The 26005-nt window shown below is 40.7% G+C and overlaps 1 protein-coding gene across 3 annotated transcripts; it reads right to left on the bottom strand.

Annotated features, from left to right (window-relative positions):
- Positions 1-16018: 16018 nt before the first annotated feature.
- Positions 16019-25737, bottom strand: LOC145037333 (uncharacterized). 3 transcript variants are annotated; one of them, XM_078985975.1, is made up of 8 exons: positions 25389-25737; positions 24740-24872; positions 23518-23765; positions 22270-22386; positions 22013-22169; positions 18127-18266; positions 17788-17823; positions 16019-16890 (listed from the first exon to the last, which is right to left on the bottom strand). In XM_078985975.1, exons 2-8 carry the CDS (start codon positions 24813-24815, stop codon positions 16246-16248), a joined length of 1419 nt encoding a protein of 472 aa, XP_078842101.1. In that variant the 5' UTR covers positions 24816-24872; positions 25389-25737; the 3' UTR covers positions 16019-16245. The 3 variants fall into 3 exon arrangements, with proteins under 3 accessions (XP_078842101.1, XP_078842102.1, XP_078842100.1); XM_078985976.1 differs by having other exon boundaries at positions 22013-22163; positions 24740-24876; XM_078985974.1 differs by having other exon boundaries at positions 24740-24876.
- Between the last annotated feature and the right edge of the window lie 268 nt (positions 25738-26005).

Genomic DNA, 26005 nt, shown 5'->3' on the forward strand with positions numbered 1-26005 from the left:
CCGGGTACAGTATAGTGAGAAGACTCACCTCGTGGGTAATGAAAGCTAGCGACTCCTGAAATCACTCGCACTCGATCCGCCGAGCTACAGACTCCCTATAATATCATATATCCCTTATTAATACTTTTATCTTTCAAGACACTGACCCTAAGAAATCACATGTAGGTCAACGGTCAACTTGACCGGACTCGGCGAGTCTAGACGTCCTCACCAAATCCTGATGTTCCCTTTCTACTCGTCGAGTATCCCTCTTGACTCGACGAGTTCCTCGTGGAAGAATCGCGGGGCCACCCCGACTCCACTCGTCGAGTCTGAAGAACAGCTCGACGAGTCCCAGTTAATCTTCAAGCTACTCGCCGAGTCTGTTCATCGGACTCGGAGAGTCCATGCCATGCAGTCGATCAAAATGCTTCCTGAGATCTGTATTGTCCCGACCATTCATAGGTTTGGTCCTCCTAAGCTGGTACAACACATAAGACCTTCATTTAGGTGATCATGCTACACCCCAAGACTTGTAATTTACCTTTTGACTTAAGGCATAAGGATTCCAATCCAAAACCTCTCTTAATTCCCGAAATACACAGGCATGGGACATTCTGGACCTCTAAAGGTCCTAATACAGGGTTATAATCGTTTGGGGAACAAGGGTAATAATCAATCTAGTCACAAAAGGGTTCCATAAACCCTAAATCCATGCACACATCAACATAGCAGAATATGATCCAAAATATTACCTGAATAATGCACTCTCTGTGTCCCCAATCCTCAGAACTTGATCCCCTTGCTGTTCCTTTAGCCAAACTCTTCTCTTCCTTGCACAATAACTTCTTCAAGATCACCAATGGCCTTCAATCCTTGCTCTAGATGCCCACAACCGATTTAGGGTTCTTCTCAGTCGCTAAAAACGGACAATGACGGCCTATAAGTCCGTTATATACGTTCCAAAACCGAACGGCTAGGGTTTCCGCTGAACAGCGCAGACTCGCCGAGTCCATAATGGACTCGTCGAGTCCAGTCGCGAACCCGCGACCCAGTCTATGGTCCTACTCGGCGAGTCTGGCTCCAACTCGCCGAGTCCCCTCCTAAAACACCCCAAAAAACAATATTATAACAATACCTGAAATTCCGGGCTGTTACAACTCTCCCCCACTAGGACTAGACTTCGCCCTCGAAGTCTCATTCTGCAAATAACTCCGGATGTTGCTCCCGCATCTCACGCTCCGGCTCCCAAGTCATATCCGATCCTTTCCGGTGTTGCCACTGAACCAACACCAGAGGTACCTCCTTGTTCCTCAGAACCTTGATCTTCCGATCCCTGATGGCTACTGGTCTCTCGGCGTAATTTAGGCTCGCATCCACCTGAATATCCTCTAATGGAACCACTGCCGATTCATCGGCTATACACTTCCTCAACTGCGATACGTGAAAGGTATTGTGGATCTGTCCCAACTCTGCTGGCAACTCCAACCGATAAGCTACCCGGCCTACCCTTGCAATCACACGAAATGGACCTATGAACCGGGGCCCCAACTTGCCCCTCTTCCTGAACCGGATCACCCCCTTCCAAGGAGAAACCTTCAGGAGAACGAAGTCGCCAACCTGAAATTCAAGCTCGTACCGGCGTCTGTCCGCATAACTCTTCTGTCGGCTCTGGGCGGTCAATAACCTCTGTCTAACCTGCTGAATCTGCTCTGTCGTCTGAAGTATGATCTCTGTACTTCCCATCACTCTCTGTCCCACCTCTCCCCAGCAAATGGGGGTCCGACACCTCCTACCATACAACAACTCAAAAGGTGGCATACCAATGCTCGAATGATGGCTGTTGTTGTAGGAAAACTCTGCCAAGGGTAAATGCGCATCCCAGCTACCCCCGAAGTCTAACACACACGCTCGAAGCATGTCCTCCAATGTCTGAATCGTCCGCTCGCTCTGGCCGTCTATCTGGGGATGGTATGCGGTACTAAAATGCAGTTTAGTACCCAGCTCCTCGTGGAATTTCTTCCAGAACCTGGAAGTGAAGCGTACATCACGGTCCGAAACAATCGAGACCGGCACTCCATGCCAAGATACCACCTCTCTCACATATAACTCCGCCAACTTCTCCGCTAATGAACTCTGGCTGATGGCAAGGAAGTGTGCACTCTTCGTCAATCTATCCACAATCACCCAAATTGCATCGACTCCTCTGGCAGTTTTCGGCAATTTAGTGATGAAGTCCATGGTAATCTGTTACCACTTCCACTCAGGAATCTCCAAAGGCTGCAACTTGCCATGCGGTCTTTGGTGCTCGGTCTTAACTCTACGGCAGGTCAAGCACCTCTCAACGAACCAGGCGACGTCTCTCTTCATACAGGGCCATCAGTATTCCTTCCTCAAGTCCAAATACATCTTCGTAGCACCGGGATGGATCGAGAATTTCGATCTGTGAGCCTCCTCCATCAAAGTAGCACGCGTACCGCCCACGAACGGTACCCAAATCCGACCCTGAAACGTCAGAAGTCCTCGTCCATCCTTAACGAACTCTGAAATTAACCCAATGACCCGTTCTTTCTTCTGTATCTCGGATCTCACAGCCTCGGCCTGTGCCCCACGAATAGCATCCAATACCGAAGTCATCACCGTCAGTCTCAGACATACATCTCGCAATGGAGTGCTCTCCGCCCTGCGGCTCAATGCATCGGCTACCACATTAGCCTTGCCCGGGTGGTATAGGATTTCACAGTCATAATCCTTGACTACATCCAACCATCTCCTCTTACGCATATTTAGGTTGGGTTGATCCATCAAATACTTCAAACTCTTATGGTCCGTATATATCGTACATCGAACCCCATACAGGTAGTGACACCAAATCTTGAGAGCGAACACTACTGCCCCCAACTCTAAGTCATGTGTGGGATATCTCGCCTCGTGAGGCTTTAGCTGCCTCGATGCATAAGCTATCACATGACCTCTCTGCATCAACACTGCACCCAGTACCGAAATCGATGCGTCGCAATATAAGACAAAATCTTCCATCCCTTCCGGGAGAGTTAATACCGGGGCTTCGCACAGTCTCTGGCGAAGTGTCTCGAAAGAAATCTATTGCTCAGGTCCCCATGAGAAGGCAACACCCTTCCGGGTCAATCTGGTGAGCGGTACTGCGATCTTGGAGAAGTCTCTAATAAACCTCCGATAGTACCCCGCCAACCCAAGGAAACTCCTGATCTCGGAAGTGACTTCGGTACCTCCCAACTCATCACTGCCTCAACCTTGGCCGGATCGACCAATATCCTGCCTGATTAACAACATGTCCAAGAAATTGGACCTCCCGCAACCAGAAGTCACATTTGGAGAATTTTGCATATAGCTTCTCTGACCTCAGTACCCCAAGGACCTCCCTCAAATGTCCCTCATGCTGCTCTCTAGATCGCGAATACACCAGGATGTCGTCGATAAATACAATCACAGACCGATCCAGCATCGGCCTGCATACCCTGTTCATGAGGTCCATGAACACTGCCGGGGCATTGGTGAGCCCGAAAGGCATCACCACGAACTCATAATGCCCATATCGCGTCCTAAATGCTGTCTTCTGGACGTCCTCATTTCGCACTCTTACCTGATGGTACCCTGATCTCAGATCGATCTTGGAAAACCAAGATGCCCCTTGCAACTGATCGAATAAGTCATCGATCCTCGGTAACGGATAGCGGTTCTTGATCGTCACTTTGTTCAACTCCCGGTAATCAATGCACATCCGGTGTGAACCATCCTTCTTCTTGACGAACAGGATCGGTGCTCCCCACGGCGAGCTGCTCGGCCGAATAAATCCCTTCCCCAGCAACTCCTGGAGTTGTGAGGACAACTCTTGCATCTCTGGAGGTGCGAGATGATAAGGCACCTTCGCAATAGGTGCAGCCCCCGGAATCAGATCGATACCAAACTCTACTTGCCTCGCAGGAGGTACTCCCGGCAGTTCCTCGGGGAAAACATCTGGAAACTCACACACCACTGGGACCTCCTCCACTGACCTTGGTCTCTCGGAAGCCTCCCGCGTATCCATCACATACGCCACAAAACCCTTACATCCCTGTTGTAGACATTGCCTCGCCCTAGCGGCCGAACAAAAAGCTGATCCCGAACGAGTGCCCTCGCCGTACACCGTAAGAACTCCTCCACTAGGGTCTCGTATAGTCACCAGCTGGCGCTCGCAGTCGATGATAGTGCTGAATCGGCTCAGCCAGTCCATGCCCACAATGACACAGACATCACCCATCACAATAGGAATTAGGTCAATCGGAAACTCAACCCCGAAAATCTCTAGTACGCATCCCCGAAGAACTTCCGTGGCACAAACCACCCTCTCGGCCGCTATAGAAACGCTCACGGGCCGACTTAACGGCTCACGACTAATGCTGATATGCTGACTAAAAGCTACAGATACAAAGGACCTACTCGCACCCGAATCAAATAACACTAGAGCAGGCATAGAGTTCACAAGAAAAGTACCTACACATATATTAACATAAGCATAACATCTCGACTTTAAATAAATACGTGAATTACAGCATACCTGCCACAACATCGGGCGCAACGCGGACCTCCTCCGCAGTCAGCTGAAAGGCTCTCCCGCGAGCCCTCGGGGCCTCGACCTTCGCCGGTCGAGCCTCAGTAGTCCTGGTAGTAGGTGTAGATCCCTGACGAAGCTGCGGGCACTCAGCCTTCCGATGGCCTGTCTGGTTGCAATGAAAACAAACCATAAACCCCTTAGGACAATCCCTGGCAATGTGTCCTTCCTTGCCACACTTGTAGCAACCACCAGCTCGGCACGCCCCCTCATGACCCTTGCCGCACTTCCCGCAAGTGCGGCCCTTCTGACCTCCCGTCCTCAAATCAGCGAACTTGATCCGCTTGGCTGCCGGCTGAGACTGAGCCGGCCGCCGGTCCACCTGCCGAGACTCGGCCTCCTCCCTGGCCTGGGTCTCCAACTCGATCTCGCGCTTCCTGGCATTCGCCTGAAGCTCAGTAAAAGTACGATAGGTTGAGTTTGACACAAACTCCCGGATATCCCTCCTCAAAACGCCTAAGTACCGGCTCATCCGCGACTGCTTTGTAGACACCAGCTCAGGGCAGAACATCGCCCTCTCATGAAACTTCCGCGTAACCACCGCAACCGAATCAGTACCCTGCTTAAGGGTCAAGAACTCCTGAATCAATCGTTCCCTCTCCACTGGGGGGACGTACTCATCCCTGAACATGTCAGTAAACCTCTCCCATGTCACTGCTGTAATCTCCGCCAAAGTGAAGTTCGCCGTCACGAACTTCCACCAATCCTTCGCTCCCAGACGGAGCTGGTTCAAAGCGAACCGTACCCTCAGGTGCTCCGGGCATGAGCAAGTGTAGAAGCACCCTTCAATGTCGGCGATCCACCTCATCGCAGCAATCGGATCCTGCGTCCCATCGAACTCAGGGGGTTTCATGTTGCTGAATTCCCAGAATAGCAACGAATCGCCCCTTTGTGGCCTGGCAGCGGCCACGGCTGCGGTAGCGGCAGCGGCTGCAGTCTCAGTCAGTGCGGCGTACCGCTCTTCGAACGTCTCCATCAGAGTGGTCTTAATAGACCCAAACATCTCCGGGATCTCAGCCCGGATTGCTGCAGCTACCTCCTCCTGAATCATCTGACGAATATCCTCGTCGCTCACACCGCTCGAACTCGCCCCGTGGCGTGTGGTAACCATGATGTCTCTGAAATACAACATAAAATTATCAGAGACTCCATCAAGTACAATTGCACTTGATACGCAACCCTACTCAGTCTCCGATATCCAGGGATTCTTACTTGGGTCTCCCACCGACCCGGTGTCTTCGGTAGTACAGGCCCAATACTACCGACCACACCGTATCAGTATTCGTCCCAAATCTTCCTCCCCAAACCCCGAATAGTGTGTACTCTACTTTTGATATGCACTATCTACCTGCACGCTATCAAATATGTCATATCGGCAAACTCCCTAGACTAAGGCATCACAAATCAGGCCACTCTAGTCCTATTATGAATACCTAGCCTTCTAGCATGCATCACAATTCATAATCCATTGCATAACATAACATTGTAAGGTATTCTGGGGATCTTTACCGTTCGGGCGCTGGCTGATCGTACACACTGCTTCTTTCTTATTTACCACTTTACCATTTATAAAATTTTATGCCTTTATTATTTTTAAAAGATTTTCCTCAAATCCTCGGTTTGAGTTCAGTTACACCCGAAGGTACACCCGAATCCCTCAAACCAAGGCTCTGATACCAATTGTAACAACGCAAATTTTCAAACAAATTTTTCATTTAAAATAAGTGATTTATTTCAACCAAATATAATTATTCCAAATTTCATATCAAAATACAATCGTAAAATCCCCAAGATCTCAAAACATCAACAGTGTGTACGCGTCATGCCGGCGCCTTTCCACGGTCCTCGCTAGTACCTGAAACACATACATAACAACTGTAAGCATAAATGCTTAGTGAGTTCCCCAGTATACTACTTACGCATATACGCCTTTCCAGGCCCTGACCTTCCGGTCCACAACACAATCGCCTTCCGGCCCTTGAGATAATCGCCTTCCGGCCCATAACATATTGCCTTCCGGCCCATAACATATTGCCTTCCGGCCCATAAACATACACAGCAAATAATACATTTATCCTAACACATATAACACATATATCATATATCATATCCGACCTTTCAGTCACATAACATATTGCCTTCCGGCCCATATAAACATACATAGCACGCATAGAAAATACCTTACCATTTATAGCACGTATAACACAAATCATATCCGACCTTCCGGTCACACAGTCAAACCCTTCCGGGTACAGTATAGTGAGAAGACTCACCTCGTGGGTAATGAAAGCTAGCGACTCCTGAAATCTCTCGCACTCGATCCGCCGAGCTACAGACTCCCTATAATATCATATATCCCTTATTAATACTTTTATCTTTCAAGACACTGACCCTAAGAAATCACATGTAGGTCAACTCTGGTCAACGGTCAACTTGACCGGACTCGGCGAGTCTAGACGTCCTCACCAAATTCTGATGTTCCCTTTCTACTCGTCGAGTATCCCTCTTGACTCAACGAGTTCCTCGTGGAAGAATCGTGGGGCCACCCCAACTCCACTCGTCGAGTCTGAAGAACAGCTCGACGAGTCCCAGTTAATCTTCAAGCTACTCGCCGAGTCTGTTCATCGGACTCGGAGAGTCCATTCCATGCAGTCGATCAAACTGCTTCCTGAGATCTGTATTGTCCCGACCATTCATAGGTTTGGTCCTCCTAAGCTGGTACAACACGTAAGACCTTCATTTAGGTGCTCATGCTACACCCCAAGACTTGTAATTTACCTTTTGACTTAAGGCATAAGGATTCCAATCCAAAACCTCTCTTAATTCCCGAAATACACAGGCATGGGACATTCTGGACCTCTAAAGGTCCTAATACAAGGTTATAATCGTTTGGGGAACAAGGGTAATAATCAATCTAGTCACAAAAGGGTTCCATAAACCCTAAATCCATGCACACATCAACATAGCAGAATATGATCCGAAATATTACCTGAATAATGCACTCTCTGTGTCCCCAATCCTCAGAACTTGATCCCCTTGCTGTTCCTTTAGCCAAACTCTTCTCTTCCTTGCACAATAACTTCTTCAAGATCACCAATGGCCTTCAATCCTTGCTCTAGATGCCCACAACCGATTTAGGGTTCCTCTCAGTCGCTAAAAACGGACAATGACGGCCTATAAGTCCGTTATATACGTTCCAAAACCGAACGGCTAGGGTTTCCGCTGAACAGCGCAGACTCGCCGAGTCCATAATGGACTCGTCGAGTCCAGTCGCGAACCCGCGACCCAGTCTGTGGTCCTACTCGGCGAGTCTGGCTCCAAGTCGCCGAGTCCCCTCCTAAAACACCCCAAAAAACAATATTATAACAATACCTGAAATTCTGGGTTGTTACAGATGCAAGGGTGGAGTCTTGGATTCTCAGTATGATTGTGATCAGGAGGTTATGTATGTAGTGGAAGTTCATCCTGGGGGGATATCTGGAGGTACCATCAGTATGTGGGGTTTTTCCAGCCCGAGGATGTTAGAGCAGGTTCAGTATTTGTATGTGATTGCAGAAGAGAGCTCTTGGGAGTGCTCAGGAGCTGAAGGATGTATCATCCTGTCAACTCGGGAAGGAACGAATTGGATTCGGAAAGGGAAGTGGAATGAGTCCCAACAACTAGTACCGAGTCGGATTCCATTGGTTCAGGTTTATATCTAGCTCGTAAGAGTCAAGTGATTGTTGTGATCTGGAATGAGTGAAGTATCATGGAGTGGTATCGGTTGATAAGTGTGGTTATCAGAGGATGAAGCCGGTGGTCAGCTTGAGGCGGTGGTCAGGACACCGCAGGGGAAGAGTTGGGTTTCGGGTTTTGGTGGTAGTGTTTTGGGGAACCTGCTTTGGTTAATACAAGGTGGTGCATTGCGAGAGTAGTTTCTGGAGTTAGTGTTGTCGCAGGCTTCGAGGGCGAAGCCTAAATTAAGTGGGGGAGAATTGTAACATCCCGAGCTCATGAGTGCGAGTTCAGGGTTCAAAGTGAAAATATGAATGGTCAACTCGGCGAGTCCATGGGTAGACTCAGCAAGTAGGGTTGCGATTCTGGTCGCGTGTTAAGTGGCCAACTCGGCGAGTCGATGGCTGGACTCGGCGAGTTGGTGCTGTGTGGAGAAAACCCTAATCCCGGAGGGTGAGACCTATATAAAGAACATAATACCCTCTCCCCACTCTCTTTACTCTCCCTTGAAGTCCAAAAACCCTAATATTCGTTTGAGAGAGAATTAGAGAGCATTTGAATCTTGAAGGAGTGTTTGTTAAAGAGATCTTTGAAGATTAAGAGGCTTGGAGCAAGGGGCTTTGCAAGGTTTTCGATTATTCTTCTGTTGGAGTCTTCTCTTGAGGTAATGATTCGTTGCTTGAGCTATTATCCATCAAGATCTATCATTTTTGGAATTTTTGGGAGTATTTCTAGAACTTATTTGGGGCTTGGAGGTTAGATCTAAGGTTGCTACCTTAGATCTGGACTTGAGATGGTCCAAAAGATCATAAAGTTCCTGTCTTTGAATTGTTGGTAAAGCCTTCTTGTCCCAAGCCCTAGTTCAAGAGTGTTTTATGCTTAGATCTTTTTGGATTCACATAAAGTTTGCAACTTTACGTGAGGAATAGCTTGTAGAAGGGTAGATCTATGGATTAGATCCCTTGCATGGCTTGGAAAGCCACTGTATGGATTAATAACTCGATGTACTCCGCAAGTCACATGGGTGTACTCGGCGAGTTGGATGAAGATAGGCAGGGACTCGACGAGTTGGAAGAACAACTCGGCGAGTCTGTTGAAGATTGTCTTGGACTCGACAAGTCAGCGGGATGACTCGGCGAGTAGAGTCAGTCAGGAAGTTTGACTTTGACTGAGGACTTTGACTTTGACCAAGAGTTGACCAGTTGACTTCTAGGGTTAATTTGGTAATTATTGGTATTTATTGATTTCAGTCTTTTGGTATTATCAGTGGTGGAGTTCGTGTCGGAGTTTGGAGCAGCGTGATCTTATCTTTTCAGTCAGCAGTTGCAAGGTGAGTTATCCTCACTATATCGATAAGGTCTAAGGCACCAAGGTCGGCCCTTTATCGGATTGTAATCCGGGTATTGTTGTTGTGTTATTGCTTTGCTATGTTTGCATCCTGGTAGTTAGGATGGTATATGTTAGTGACCGGTTAGGTCGATATCCTGTTTGGAGTATGCTATGTATGTGATTTGCTAGATCGGTTGATTGATGATTAATTGTTATGTGGTTATATGTTTATGTGCACATGGTTGGTTGACTGGGGTTGGGTTGAGGCGGGTCCTGCTTTGTGTTGTAGGCCATCATACCCAGGGCGAACTGGATATCCCAAAGGCCCATCGAGCGGTCCGGATAGGCTGTAGGCCCTACGAGGGCAGACCAGACGTGACGAGGCTCAAAGAGTGGACCAGGCCGACTGAAGGACCAGTGAGGGTGGACCAGTCATACTGTAGACTCAGAGAGTGGACCAGGTGGGTTGAAGGCCCGATGCGGGCGGACCAACCACACTGCAGACTCGATGGATATGGCTAGACTCGGAGGGTGGACCAGGTGGACTTAAGGCCCGATGCGGTGGACCAGTCTCACAGTAGACCCGAAGAGCATGGTTGTTCTATGTTCTATTATGATATGGCTTGTTATGTGTATGGTATATGTGGTTGGTATTTTGGGGGTATCTCACTAAGCTTTCGGGCTTACAGTTGTGGTTTAAATGTTTCATGTATTTCAGGTGACCGTGGCAAGGCAAAGGTGTGATCGTACCGCTCCTCATATTTATGTTTTATGTTATGGTTCTGGGAATACTCTGATAATAAATGTATTGAAAACCTTTTTGTAATAACTTAATGAATTTGGGTTGTTTTTGAAAAGTTTAAATTGGCTTGAACTTTTGGATGTTACATGAACTCAAAATCTTGGTAGTCCTTCCACTAACTGGCTCACCACTGCAGTTGGGACCAAACCCTGTCCCGTCCCTGCACGCTCATCCTCATTCTGCAAAGTAGCTATTCCCACGATCAAGGCATAACCAAGAATTCTCCTTCCCTTAAGCTTCTCAGATTCTCCAAGACTCTCACCGATTCGAGTATGGATCCTGTGCTTTCAGTAGTACGGGCCCAATACTACCTTCCACACATATTCATACTTTCCTTAGCAATCCTCTCGAATCCTCTAAGTCACTTACTTCATCGTTATACTAAATTTTTGCTAAATAGCAAAACGATCTCTACTGTAGCACCTCCTAGGCTCCTCCCTAGGTTCCCAACTTCACCGAATTGCCTCACTAAGCTCCCTGGAGCATATCCTAGGCTTTCCTAGGTTCCCAACCTCACCCTACCATCAGCTGCTGAAGAACTCCCCATGATACCAGCCATCTACCTCCTGGATATCTTCATATCCACTTAGTAGCTGACTCCCATCACTCAAGAGCTCCACAAAGCACAGAGCAAGCAGTATTCGTGCAGCAGCACTCCAATCCAAAGGATTATCATTGAACACTCAGCCCACATATCGCAACTCGCGCTATACACATCCATCCATCCTTATTGTCGATTGCCTTATGCATGCAAATTATACACATAACAGGATCTAATAGATTGTCGAATAATAGACTCTACCCTAGGACCACAACCAAACAAGGAATAAGAAATAAGGCCAAATCTATTATTCTAAGGCTATAAGATCCTAACCGTGTATAATTTTAAAAACATACACTTAGCAGTTACAAATACCAATTATCATTCTCGTTCCAGCATGGCATAAAACATTCCCAGGGCTACAAGCACCACATATCAGGCCAACCTATTGCTGACTGCTCAACACTAACATGCAAGTCTACCAACTCATACAACATATAAAGGCATCTCCCCTAGCCCTAACTAGCATGCTATTTACGAATTCATAAACCAAATCATAACAAACAACATATGTGAGTATTCTGGGGAACCTTACTTGAGCTCGGTTGATTGCGTGCACCACACCCTTTCTTGTCTTAGAAAACATTTCCTTTGGAAAATTTTTGAAAACATTACAATCCTCAGTTTGAGTTCAGACACACCCGAAGGTATATCTAAATCCCACAAACCAAGGCTCTAATACCAACTTGTAACGACCCAAAAATCAAGGGTAAAATTTTCATTTTTAATATAACTAAAACATTGTTACCATTTAATTCAGACATTCCAAATCATAGTTAATTAAATCATTTATTAGAGTTTATCCCAAAATCATTCATTACGGAAATCATATGTGTGTACACTGCGATCAATCTGAGCTCTTCTTTTCCAAATCGATGATACATGAAACCAAAACTGTAAACCGTAACACAAATCTTAGTGAGTTCCCCAGAGCATACCCCACACACAATCCACATAACATATATCGTATCAGCTATAAAAGCTATCTCTGCCACATACGCCCTATCAATCACATAAGCCATACGTATAAACAGATATGGATGTCTTGGGATCGTCCCTAGGGTCTTACTCCAAGATGTCATGGGCTCCCCACATGTTCTTACACCTAAGTGACATGGGCTCTCCCATGGTCTTAAATAGGAAAGTCGTGGGCTCATCCTCAGAGTCTTACATCCAGTTGCCATGGGCTCTCCCATGGTCTTCCATGCAAGTAACACATAGTCAACTAGCATACCACATATCACAGAAACATCTAGCACACCACATAACACATAATGGCTAACATACTACATAACATAAAATGGCTAGCATACTATATAACATAAAATGGGACGGCCTTGGTGCCTTAGACCCATTGGTATGGTGAGGAGACTCACCTCAAATGCAGAAGCTTCCTGAAAGAAATCTTTAGCTATTGCCCTGTCCACTTCCTGAGCTATCAATACCAACCAATATACCTAATTAGCAATTCGGTTCCATACCATGATCCTTAATCCATGAATGGGGTAGAATGACCATCCTACCCCTAGCCCAATATGATCCAAAACCAATCCCCAAACCCAAAATAAAACCCCAGCACTATAATGTCCATGAATCCATCAAAATTGGGCCCGAACCTCTACATGGGTCTTGCCATGATGCCCAAATTATTCTTTTAAGTCCAATACACTTCATAATCTAATGGCCCAATAATAATCCAAACAATTACGCCCAAAATGCTAAAAACCACTTGTGGCCCAATCGGAAAATTGGGCCCAAGACCATAGTGGGCCTCTACAAATAAAATATCAACCCAAAACCTGATGGCCCAAACCGAAGCCCAAAAACCAAAATCCTATTTTGTTGAGTACGTGGAGCGTACTGGCTTAAGGGCTTGTACGCCCAACGTACTCCTCCTGTTGACCAACTCTCAATCTTAGCTCTTAATCCATTAAGTCAAAATTTCCAAAACCTAAAAATGGCTAAATATAAGTGACTTGATCCATAAAGTCGAATGCTTTAAGCCTTTGCATGGCTTAGTGAAGCCCAAACACCAAAGATGAATTCCAAAATGTCAAAATCACTCCCAAAATGTCCTAAAACTTCTTAATACCTTAAGACCTCAGTCCAAGCTTCCAGATCTGACTCCAAGGGACTTCTTAAGTCATAAAGTTTCCAATTTTATGACTTAGCATAACTCAATGGGGCCTAAATCTAAACCATAAGTCCCAAACTTGATTAAATGAGTATCAATTCATGCATGGAAGGTTTATACCCCTCAAGACCTAAACTTTATGACTCAAAAACCTCAATAAGGACACAATAAGGGGCTCAAAGGTTCTGGAGTAACTTCTACTCACAAGAACTACCTCAAAGGGACCAAAACCATAACAATGTACCACTTAGCTAGATCTACATGGAAAAAGTTTTCAAGGATGAGACTTTATACATCCAGAAGATAGATCTAGGTGTACAAAGCTTGGATCCAAAAGCTCCAAGTCAAACAATAACTCTTCAAGAAGTTCCTTCTTCCTCCTCTAGCACCAAAACACACCAAAAATCACTTTGAAGCTCTAAAATCACTTAAATGGGGGCTAAGGGTCGATTTCTAGGGTTTAGAGGGATGGACGCAGAAGATATTAGGGTTAGGTTATGAGATAAGGAGTTTAAATAGGGTCCAAGGCTCTAAAATAGGGTTCTGATCTAACTGGAGTACGCCCAGCGTACTCCGGGGAACATTCACGATCCTCCTGGTCAGTACGCCCAACTTACTCCCGGGGTATGCCCAGCATACTACCTTCTTTGCTAGTACGCCTTGCGTACTTGGTTAAGCCTGAAAAACCACGAAACTTCTGAAGGCCATAACTTCTTCGTTATAAGTCCGATTCTGACGATCCTTATATCCACATAAAGGTGACAAGAATCCCTACACTTCTAACAACTCAAACCTTTCTTAAGACCTTCCGAACAAAAATCCATTTTCCACCAAAGCCCGAACTGCCACTTTACCGAAATACCCCTAGGCTCCAAAACACGAACCAAACACCCGGATCACTTCTAATACATCACCCGCACCCAAAATGGCCTATATCTTACCTTCCCAAGAATCATAACCCTTATAATGACCGACCTTCAAGCCACCGCCTCAGACTAGGAGTCAATTCGGAACAGAGTGTTACATGTAGTAGAGATATGGATACCAACTTGGATCGTTTGAACATTTTCCGAACTGATATTTCTACCTTATGTCTGGGTTACAAAAAATTCAGCCTAGGATAATCTAAGAGGATACTTACGATTCTAGGCACAGAAATCGTAAGCCAAATTGCTAGAAAGATTATGTGAGTGTTTGAACAAAAACATGAGCTCAATTTTGTGTGTCTCTTCTAAAAGCAAGAGTCGTTTATATATAATAAACGAGATTAGGGTTTCATTAGGGTTGAGTCGTCATCAGTTCCTTTGCAAGCAAGTCAGGGTAATCCAGATTTTAATAAGGATTTAGGGTTTCCAAAACTGACGAATTTTGTCAGCTTTACCATAATCACCCCTGCCAGGGGCTCTGCCCTTTGGACCCCGCTAGGGGCACTACCCCTAGACCCCGCCAAAAGGGCGCCGCCCCTTTAGAAACCCCAGACCCAAGGGCGTTCCCCCTGGACCACCGACATGTCATCGAACCAGTTTCTAATTCGATCTTATACATGTGTGCACTTCGCACAATCCTCGTACATATATTAGAGTACAAATTATAAAGCCTTCTGGCTCACATGTTAGTTCCAGTACCATAATATGAAATTGTGACACTAAAATGACCAACAAGAGACACTCATGACCAACCAACCTGATACATGATAAACTAACATGTGTTGCTTCAGTCATCTCTGACCAAAAACTTGCATTCAAGACATTAGATTAAACCTTGACTTCAACGTTTGTGTGCATCTCTTTTGTTAATCTCACTTGAATGGGGAAACTTCATGCTTTACGTTTTGCAAGACTACAGGAGTTCATATCCAAAATGCTAAAGCTCTTATCATATTCCAAAAGGAATCATAATTAGACCCATATAATCGTTTATGATTTTATATAAAACATGTTTATGATCATTGATTTGAGTTATTTTTAGTTCATTTAATAATTAGAACACATAACATCATCATCTTTACACCCCGTTCCCAAGTTCAACTTAACAAGAGAAAGGAAATGAAATGAGAAGAAAATAAAAGAAATTGGTGTTCCCGAGTTTCATTAAAGGAGGGAAGTGGAAGGAAATGGAGGGAAATGAGAGGATTACTTTCTCTCCTAACTTTCCTTCTGATTTGGAAGGATTTGGAAAGAAAGAACAAAATGATTCATTTTCCTTCCGCTTCTCTCCAACTCGGGAACACTAAAGAAAATTTTGTTTTCCTTTCCTTTCTCTTCTTTTCTCTCGTCACTTTCTTTTCTCTTCTCTTCTTTTCTTTTGTTAAACTCGGGAACGAGGCGTTAAGGTCATTTATGGTTTGTGGGTCTGATAACTAACTGATAAACATGTTGGTAAGGTTTGCTATCCCTAAGTTGAAAGTTACCCAAGGTATATCGACATGCATAATACATCTAAAATGTTTTTACTCATACAAAAACCATTTTAATCCAATCTATTTATATTTTATGATCAAAATATATTTTGTTATTGTTTTATTTTTCTTTTGGTTTATGAGAGTACAACAGACTATAGTCGTAAAAAGCAATGTCTTCGGGCGGCTGTGGTCAAAAAGCATCGTTAATTCCTCTTTCTTTGTCTTTTGGTTGTATTTTGGCTGTGCTCATGTCACGGGTAAAAAGTTCTACACACCATGCTCACTTTTCACAACTTTTAATTCAATACTTTATTTGTACTTTTTTATATTTAACTTCTGCAAAATAGATTTTGTCCAACATGTCATGTTGTCAATAACCTTATATCAATTAAAAAAAATCCACATTAGAACTACTTTCCACTACTTAATTTAGAAAATAAGTAATTTTAAGTAAATATAAATTAATAAGTCGGGTATTTTCTTCAAGATCTAGTAGCAAAAACTATCCTTACAAGTTACAAGTATACAACATTTGTACACACAAACAATATGCGAAAATCAACCTTCTAATGTAACAAATTCTCCAACCACTATCCAACACGTTTACATGTGTCCTATGATACATCACACTACAATTACATACGCCAAGTCAATTCTACTGTCTAGACATCGGTGCCATCGGTTGGCTAGTGTACCCACCTTCCATTTGATAATTCTGGTAACCGCCAGGTGGTGGCGGCACCACCGCCGGTGTGTATGAAGAGCCACTGTTGATTAGCGGCCCAACGGTGGGATACCCCGGCAAAGGCGGTGGTGCTTGCTGGTTATAGTTATACGGTACCGCCACCATGAACGGCGGCAGCGGGTAAGCTTGCATTGGCGGCATAGGTAGCAGAGGTGGCGGAGATGATGGTGGCGGTGGTTGGTAGTGGTGGTCGGTTGTCTCGATCTTGGCTCGTTTTTCGGGAGGGTGGTTGTTTGAGGAGGATTCTGGAGTGGAATTTACGATAACGCCCTCGGATGCTAAGGAAGAGAGGACGTAAGAGAGCATCTCGGCGGATGATGTGGAGGCGGTGAGCTTTGCCGCCACTTCGGCGGCGGCAGATTTGGTGGTTTCCTCCTCGGTGATTGGAACTTGGTGTGTGTACATTACCGCTGCAGACTGTTCTCCGGTTCCAGGAATGTAATTGTGGGGTTTGGTGGTGGTGGTTGTGGTCTGCTCCGGGAGTAATTTGGTGGCACTGGGATTCATTAACTGGCGGCAGAAATTATCGGTTTTTTCTGATTGTTTATGTGCAGCCTGAAAACATGAAAATAGGGTGAACTTACTTAAATAAGTATATAACAATTATAATAAAAAGAAATTAATGAAATTCACGTATATGGGATAGTAGAAATTATCGATATTGTCCTCGACCTCATCGAGGGTCTAACTTAAAAGTCCAGCGTGTAAAAAGACAAATTTACCCTTGTCATTTACATGGGGTGAACCACAGGGCAGATAAGTTACAGACAAGGACAAAAACATGCAAAATATATTTTCAAGAACAAGTCATGTAATAATATTGACAAATTTGCAAAAATGGTCCCTGTGGTTTGTCATTTTCTTTGGATAAAGTCCAAACCATGTCAAAATTGTAGATATGGTCCTTTCGCAGGTTTTTGTTGCATATTTGGTCCCTGTCAAACTTTAAATGACTAATCTGCCCTTTATATTATTATTTTTCAATTTTCTTTTATCAGTTTTAATTTATTTACCCAGAGAAAATGATAACCCACAGGAACCATTTTTGCAATTTTTGCAATTTTGTCCCTGAGCTTTTTCTCTTTTTTAGGTTTAGGTCTAAAATGTGGTCTTTTTGCAATTTTGGTGGTTGAATTTTGATTTTGTTGAGGAAGAAGATGAAATCAACAGTGTTATAAACCATAAAATAAGAACCAAAATTGCAAACAGATTCCTTTCTTGAGCACAGGGACCAAATCTGTAATTTAGTCTTAAATCAATTAACTAAAAGTTTCTGTTTCTACAAATTCTGGTAATATCATGTATGTGCAATCTTCATGAACGTGTCAAAAGGCTTCAAATTTTGGGATCTGATTATGATTTAGAAGAAAGCACCAATAATCACTAATTAAAGACCAATTTGCATACAAATATATATATATATATATATATATATATATATATAGATTGTACCTTGAGTTCATTTCGGACTTGATCCAGCTTCATTTCCTGAAAACAAGAAAACCACAGCATTCCTCTCTCAGAAACACCCTAAACTCTATAAAAAAGGGTAAAGTGCAAGAAAAAGCAACGTACTTTCAGATATTTGATTATTACAGCATTCTATTTCTAAAATTGGGTAGATTTTTCATAGGACATTTGGTTTAGATTGTTCAAAGCACGATGTCTAAATAAGAAAAGAACTGAAAATACAATGTTGTATTGACAAATAAATGAAAGTTTTAGGGTATTTTTTTGCATTTAGCCCTTGTAAAAATTCAAAAGGAACAGAGATTTTGGATACGAATATACCTGCTCCTGAAGAGCCTCTCGCAGATAAGAAACAAGATTAATTCTAGATGATTCTACAGATGATAGTTGCTCAATGCAATCTCTCAATGTAGCATGATGCCCCTTGAGCACTTCCACAACACCCAACCCATTAACTTGAGCTGATTTTTTTCCCATTTGGAAGGGGGACAGAAAAAAAAAAAACAAAGACAGAAAAATCAATACAATGTCACACGAATTCTAAGATAGGATATTGTATATTCATATCGATTGTGTATGGAAAGTTTAAAGTGAAAGACATGGGTCAAATGGGTAAAATGGAGAAAATGCTCATAAAAACATGTAAATCGGTTGTATGTTTTATATTCATGAATTAGTTGTATGTTTTACATAGGTGTTTAAGTTAGAGTTAATGAAAAATTTAGTTTGTCGTGATATTTTTTATGTTTAAAAAATCAGTTTATTTAAACTTCAGTTTACTTTAATAGCATGCAGACGTTAAAAAACAAACAGTCTTTTTATTGCAGTCTGAAGACATTTGGTCCACCTCTTCTACTGCATAGGTCTGCAGATGTTGTCCACAGACTGCATACCTTTTGCCTTTCATTGTATTTGTTTTGGTTGATTGTTCCAAATACATGAATCTGCATGAATTTGATTGTTGATTGGTGATAGGGTATTAGCAAAAAATTTGTTGTTTGGTTAATTTTTGCTACATGAAATTATTAAACATTTGTGATTTGGCTAACTGGTTGATTGGTGTTTGAGCTACATGAAGTATTAAACATTGTTGATTTGGTTAATTGGTTGATTGAGTATTAGCTACATGAATTATTAAACATTGTTGTTTGGTTAATTTTTATTTTTTGAAAGTAGCAGTACTTGAAAACTAACTAGTTTTTATTGAATCTTTTATTCTATATATGATAGAATAGAGACCTAGAGTTAGTTGGAAGTTGGAATGTGTGAATAAAACTTTTCTCAAATAATCCATACATGAACTAGTAACAATGGTTGAGAAGGCAATGGCTTAAAAGGAAGCTCATGGAAAGTAGTAGCATAAAAAATAAAATACGGACATAATTTTTATACTTGACCAAAACAAAGGAAAAATCTCTGTTGACTACTTAAAAGCAAAGTAAGTTGTTTGGTTGAAACTGAAAAACAAAATCGAGAAATTTTATAATCCTACAACACTTCCAATATGACTAATGAATGGTGGTATTCAAAGACGAAGGTAACCTTTTTATTAAATACGATTATTTTGTTTTAATAGCTTGATAATATTTATAATTTTTCAAACAGTTAAACAAGTTTGTAGACAAATTGAGAAATGTGTTCATCCTTTGCCATGATCTTTGTTCCCAATTATTTGATGGGGCGACCTTGACAAGTGCGATCACAGTTAGGGGGCCATCTTCTACACTCCCTCATCCCGCCGAAGAACTTACTAAGCATGATTTAGATAATGTTAAGTGCATTCATATGGAAACCCAAGCCTCAACAAAGCCCCTATATGTAAGTGAAAAATCATTTGGTCGATAGAAAACAAGTGAGGAAAACGAAGTTGGAATGAAATTATCAAAGTTGTGAAGTTCTTAGTAGAAAAAAATATTGACAAAGTTGGAAAAAATGTAGCGGGAGAATCTGATCCGAAAGACGAAATGACTCTTTTTGCTTTCAGAGGAAGTGTCGGTATTAGAAAAAGTTTGGTTACACCTTGAGCCGTCATGTTGGAATCGTGGGTGAAAAATGCAAAAATGAAGTTTGGATCATATGGATTGCTTTTGGATCTTTATTTATTATTATTTTTTTTTTTTTTGCATGAATTTGGGTTTAGTTTTAGATGACTTTTGTATAACTTTCAAGATCTCTTCTGGATGATATTTGTTAACTTTCCAAGTTAAATTTCATTGACTTTTAGATGACTTCTATATGACTTTCAAGATTTTTTTGGTATGACTTTTAAATTTTATGTTATGGATTTATATGTTATATGATACGGTTATTTTTGGATTACTTTTGAACATTATGGATTTAAAAGTCATCCAAAATAGATTGTGAAAGTCAGACAAAACACATCTAAAAGTAAATCAAGTGATACAAAAAAATCCAAAAGCAATCTGAATACTCTAAACTTTCTTCTCGCATTTCTCACCCACGACTTGCAACACGATAGCTCAAGGTGTAACCAAACTTTTCTAATTTCTAACACTTTCACCTAGTAGCAAAAGAGTCGTTTCCTATTTTGGATCAAATTCTCCCACACCATTTTTTTCCCAACTTCTCCATATAAACAATCATCTCATCATCAATATTATTTATTTCATTCAACGACTTTGCAACTTTTATAATTCACTCTCAACTTCTCTTAATTCTTTATCTAATGTGTTTCGACGAAATTTCTTTGCTATTTCATTTTCATCACTTGTTTTTTGACGACTACGAATCCTTCACTTGTATGTAGGGGCATAGTTGAGACTTAGGCTTCCATCTAACATCATCAAAATCATGCTTAATACATTCTTTGGCAGGATAAGAGAGTGTAGAAGATGGCCTCCAACAGTGAACGTTGGTCGAGGCCACACCATCAAACAATTAGGTACAAAGATTAGTGCAAAGAAAGAACGCATTTCCAAATTTGTCTACAAACTTGTGCAACTATTTGAATATTTTATAAATATTATCAAACTCAAAGATACTAGGATCGCTCCCCATCCCACATTTTTCGTTCCGGGTCGCACGTTCCAGAAACGGGAACAATAACGATCAAATCACATAATAAATCGCGATCCAATCGCATAATAGGATGATCCCGAGTTGCTTAAATTTCGATCCTATATCAGTGTGGAACGCGATTCGAGAGGTCGAATCCGACGACCCATTAATTTCTGGAACACGATTGTGGAAAAATGCAGGTTAAAAATAATTATATTAAAAAATAAAAAAAATAAAAAATAAAAAAAAAAAAAAAGGCATGAGCAGGTGAAACATTTGCTCCAAATTTTAGGAACCCAAATGGCTAAAAAAAAGGCATGATCATTAGTCATTACGTATGGAGAATCCAAAATCAATTACCCAATCTTTTTTTATCACCATATTTTAAATTTTAACGATCCTAATTCATCAATTCTACATTTAGTATGCTTTTATATTTATATTATTATATATGTTAGTAATATATGATACGTTATACCACATTACATGGTACATACCGAAATAGCGTTCTGGAGAAGACTACCCCCCTTGTACCGAATTTTATATATTACCGATCCTCGATCCCGTTTTCGTGTAAATATGATCAAACTACCAAAACAATATATATATATATATATATATATATATATATATATATATATATATATATATATATATATATATTCAGACCAAATCACTAGAACCAAAAAGCCTAACTCATGCTATGAGGATAGCTATCATGTGAGATGAAAACCAAGTAAGTATGAGTCTTTCACGATCATGGAAAGGGGCTGGTGGATACTAATGTTACTTCTAGTGGCCAACTTAGGGGGCAATTTTGAAGGCTGATGAAGACAAAAGGAAAAAGGATTATGTTTCCAATGTGATGAAAGGGAGCATCAATGCATCGATAGAATGCTCCAAATTTTGTTAGTAGCCGAAGACGAGTTATCTTTTATTTTATTTCAAATTTGATTTATCTTTTAAACTAGGTTGCTGTAAAATATAGGGCCTTTAGTTTTCTCATCAATTATGATGATAGCTTGCTTTTCATTGGTTACGTGCATCATCTGTTTCGGTTCATATCACATATGTGATTAAATCATTCACCAATTCCTAACATGGCACTATCTTACAAAGGTCAAACCATAAATTATAAAGGGAAATTGAGTAATCTAACCACTTTTTAACATGCATTTGAAGAACATACCAGATCTAACATCACCACCAATTCCTTGCTCCACTTTTTCAATGCAGGTGATAGTATTTTTGCATTTGCTAATCGTAGCATCTTCATCAAGTTGACCTCCATAAATGATTTGATACCCTGACACTATCTTATCCAATGCATTTCCAGCTGACTGTTGCTGACCACATACGAATAAACAAGAAATCTTATCCTCAAACATAAAAAAGAACAAAATATTTATACAGAAACACGGAGGAAGAGAGGAACTTGCAAAATACCAATTTTAACCCCGTGTGCTTCTCATTTCTGTTACTACTTTCTACATGCCTTCCAACAAGCTCTTTCAGAATTTGCCCCTGTGACCCAAAAACTTTTCTTTCTTCCCAAATTTTTATCTGCTTGTAGGCAAATGAAAATATGAAAATAGAAAATAGAAAATAGAAAAAGAAATATCAATTTTAGGGCTTGATTCTTATTTTTTATCAAGTCCTGTATGGATAAAGTGGTTGAATTGGTAATGTTGTATGTGTGGATGAAGTGATGTATACATATAGACTATTTCATTTTTAGACCGGAAGAACTATCTGAATCTTGGTAAATGACCATTTTACCCTTCCGTATACAAATGATTGTTTTTGGGAACTGTTTAGGGTCGCATACTATTTTCTATAAATTATAATGCAAATGTTCTTATATTCAATCAAAATATGATTAGTAACTCAAATTGAACCCGAGATTGTATAATAACATTAATGATATTTTAAACCAAACATAATAGTTGAGAATTGTTTTGATTGAGCAAAATTCTCAACTCTATCTAATATGTTGAGTTAAGAAGGTTTTGAATTAGCTTTGATCATAAATGACTTCAGTTTTAAAACTAATTACCAACAATAACTTTTTTAATTGTTGAAAATTATGTAATTCAAAGTTGAATATTTTATTAAAAAAAATTCACATTTTTATCATCTTATTAGTTAGTTAAATATTTTATAATCTTATTATTTAATTTATCAATACAATTTCCTCTTAGTTCTTTTTTCCTCCCAACTCCCATCATGTTCCCCCCTCGTGACTTTAAGAATGCTAATTTTTAAACTGTTTTCTTTTACATATTTGAAAAAAAGAAAACAGTATTAATCAGATACAATGGTAAAAATATGAGTATATGATTAATACTGTTTTTATTATTCAAAAATGTACAAGAAAACAGTTCAAAAATTAGCATTCTTAAAACCACAAATGGGGAACATGATAGGAGTTGGGAGGAAGAAAGAACTAAGACCAAATACATAAAGGACTAAAGGGTAAGTATCCAAATATTAAGCCGGATTTTTTGGCTTAACCCATTAAGTCATTTTGTCCAAAATAAGTAAAAAAGAAACAACCATATATGGCTCTCCACTCCATATTAAGTGATTACATATTACATAACCCATAACCCATTAAGTAAATTTATATTTAAAAACAAAAAAAAAAGGCATTTAAATTTTGTGAAACATGAGCATAAAAGTAAAGCAACATACCAGGCGTAAAGCCGCGTTTTTTCCGGAATCATCGGTGTTATCCATGACATCATGAAGTGCATCCGGAAGAACTTTCCAGAACTCTCCAACAAACTCGGAACCCTTTCGCCTACTATTTTGCAGTATATCATTTGCAAGATATAAAAAAGCTACGCGTTGATCACGTGGGGAACATCGGAATTGTTTTTCCCATGTTTCAACAACTTGTTTTGCCTTGTTCATGTGAAATATACACCAATGTGACAAAGCTTTATGTCATTCATTATTAAGGAAAACATCACAATTTCATTCTTTTCCAATTCCATCCTCCTTGATCAACAAAAGGTAGTGTTTGGTATGAAACATTCCTCACGAAATGTGATTCCTTTTACCCAGATGATTTTCGTTACATGGCGCTTGGTGTTTTTTTTCATTCTTTGATGAGATGAAATGATATTTTATAATTATAAGTAATTAAAATAGATTATCTTTAACAACAATGCTTTTAATAAAGAGTAAACTAAAAGAATGGTCCCTATGGTTTCAGGTAATTTGTGTGTTTGGTCCCTGACTTATTTTTTTAACTCGGAAGGTCCCTACTATTTGTTTTTGTTATGCGTTTGGTCCCTGTTTTACCTAACAAGACTATTATTTAAATAGGGAAAAATGGTGGGGTAGGTAAGGTAAGGTGAGGGGTGGGATTGGGGGTGTGCTTTTTTAAATAAATTAAAAAATCAATGACAAAATAGTCTTTTTTAGGTAAGACAGGGACCAAGTGCATAACAAAAACAAACAGTAGGGACCTTCCGAGTTAAAAAAATAAGTTTGGGACCGAACACACAAATTACCCTAAACCATAGGGACCATTCGTGTAATTTACTCTTTAATAAATTTCAAAACTTCAATTCAAGTATCTTTTGTTATTTTTCAAAAATAGTGAAGTGTAATGACTAATTCCATTACCTTGCTTGTTTTTTGTTCATTCCTTTCCTAAACCTTAAACCCTAAACCCTAGGGAAACCCTTTTTAAGTTTTCCAAGATAATGAAACTTTAAAGTAGATAATGTAGGAAAGAAGACCAGAAAATGAAAAAATATCTTGTTCTAAATTCCTCTTCCATAGGCCCTCATTGAGCAACTATTAATTCTCACTAAAAAAACTCCACCAGGTAACTAAAAAACTTATATAACAATTATGAATATTAAGACAAATATATTTGTGCAAATACATTTAAGTAGGATACTCTCAATGCTCTGCTGTGAGCTATTGAGCTTAGCCAGCTTCTCCATCAATATTTGTGGATTAAATGTACTTCCCATTATTTCTAACAGAGCTCTTTCCAGCTAATGATAATAAGAAAACTTCTGAAAGACAATCTACCTTCACAACAAAAACAATCTTAGATTAATTCTTGTAATCTGAATGAATAACCACTGAAATAGACAGATATCAGATATTGAACATGGGTCATGTTTGATTGCTTGTTTCTTATTGTAAGGTACAAACAGATGAAAGTAGTTAAGTTGCTTTAAACTTTAAAGAGAATAGGTGAAGGGAAAACCCTAATAATCTGAACTTGTGTCTCTAACCAAAAACAATTTCACGATAAAGATTGAAGCATGTGATTTTCCGTTACAGAAACGTCAATTGATTATCATATAAACACGACAGAATTGTAAAATTAGTTTAGTTTGAACAAATATGGCAATCAGTCACAAGTTTCCATTAACTGTTGAAATCGTCAAACAAGCAAAAATTATCAAACTTTTTGCCCAAATTGTTACAGCGCACCATGGCAAACCCCTAAGTGAAGAGTGACAATCGACAACACAACAACAGCAACTTAATTTTAGAGCTTGAAAATGCCAACATGAAAAAGATTAAAGACCAACCTAATGATGAACGAGCGTCGAATACGTCCGATAAGGAAGAAGGCAAGAAACTTGAGGGAACATTTAGGGCTTTGAAAGGAAAGGTAGCGTGTGGAAACCGTTGAACGAAATTGGGTAAGTTGAAGTGAGATAAAGATTAACAGAAAGTTTTATGGTCTGAACTTCCTCTGCTTGTTTGGGAGATGACTTCTATAAGACTGACAACCGGAGAAGTTTCGACATACGTTACGGTGGACACTGGACAGTGGCCAGAGGAGGGACATGGTGGTGGACGGTGGTCTCTAATGTTATTAATCGAAGAAACAACGGAACGACGCCGTTCGGTGAAAACATAGCCCATTTGACTTGCCCGTTTGAAAATATTGGGTTAATATACACGGGCAGGGCAACCAATATAGAAGGATAATGACTTGAGATTGTAATCAACTACATTTTTATATATATTTTTGGTCACTTTATTTTTTATGGTGCATTGTTAACCATTAAACTTGTCTTTTTGTTTAAATCATATAGTATATTCGTGTCGGTAACCAACTACACCTAATGTTTACGAAAGATCAATATCACTCAATAGTACACATTAACTCGTTATGCTTAATTACTAATTAAAATATATC

This window comes from Lactuca saligna, chromosome 3, assembly GCF_052625555.1.
Source record: "Lactuca saligna cultivar CGN05327 chromosome 3, ASM5262555v1, whole genome shotgun sequence".
In the NCBI taxonomy this organism is placed as follows: domain Eukaryota; kingdom Viridiplantae; phylum Streptophyta; class Magnoliopsida; order Asterales; family Asteraceae; genus Lactuca; species Lactuca saligna.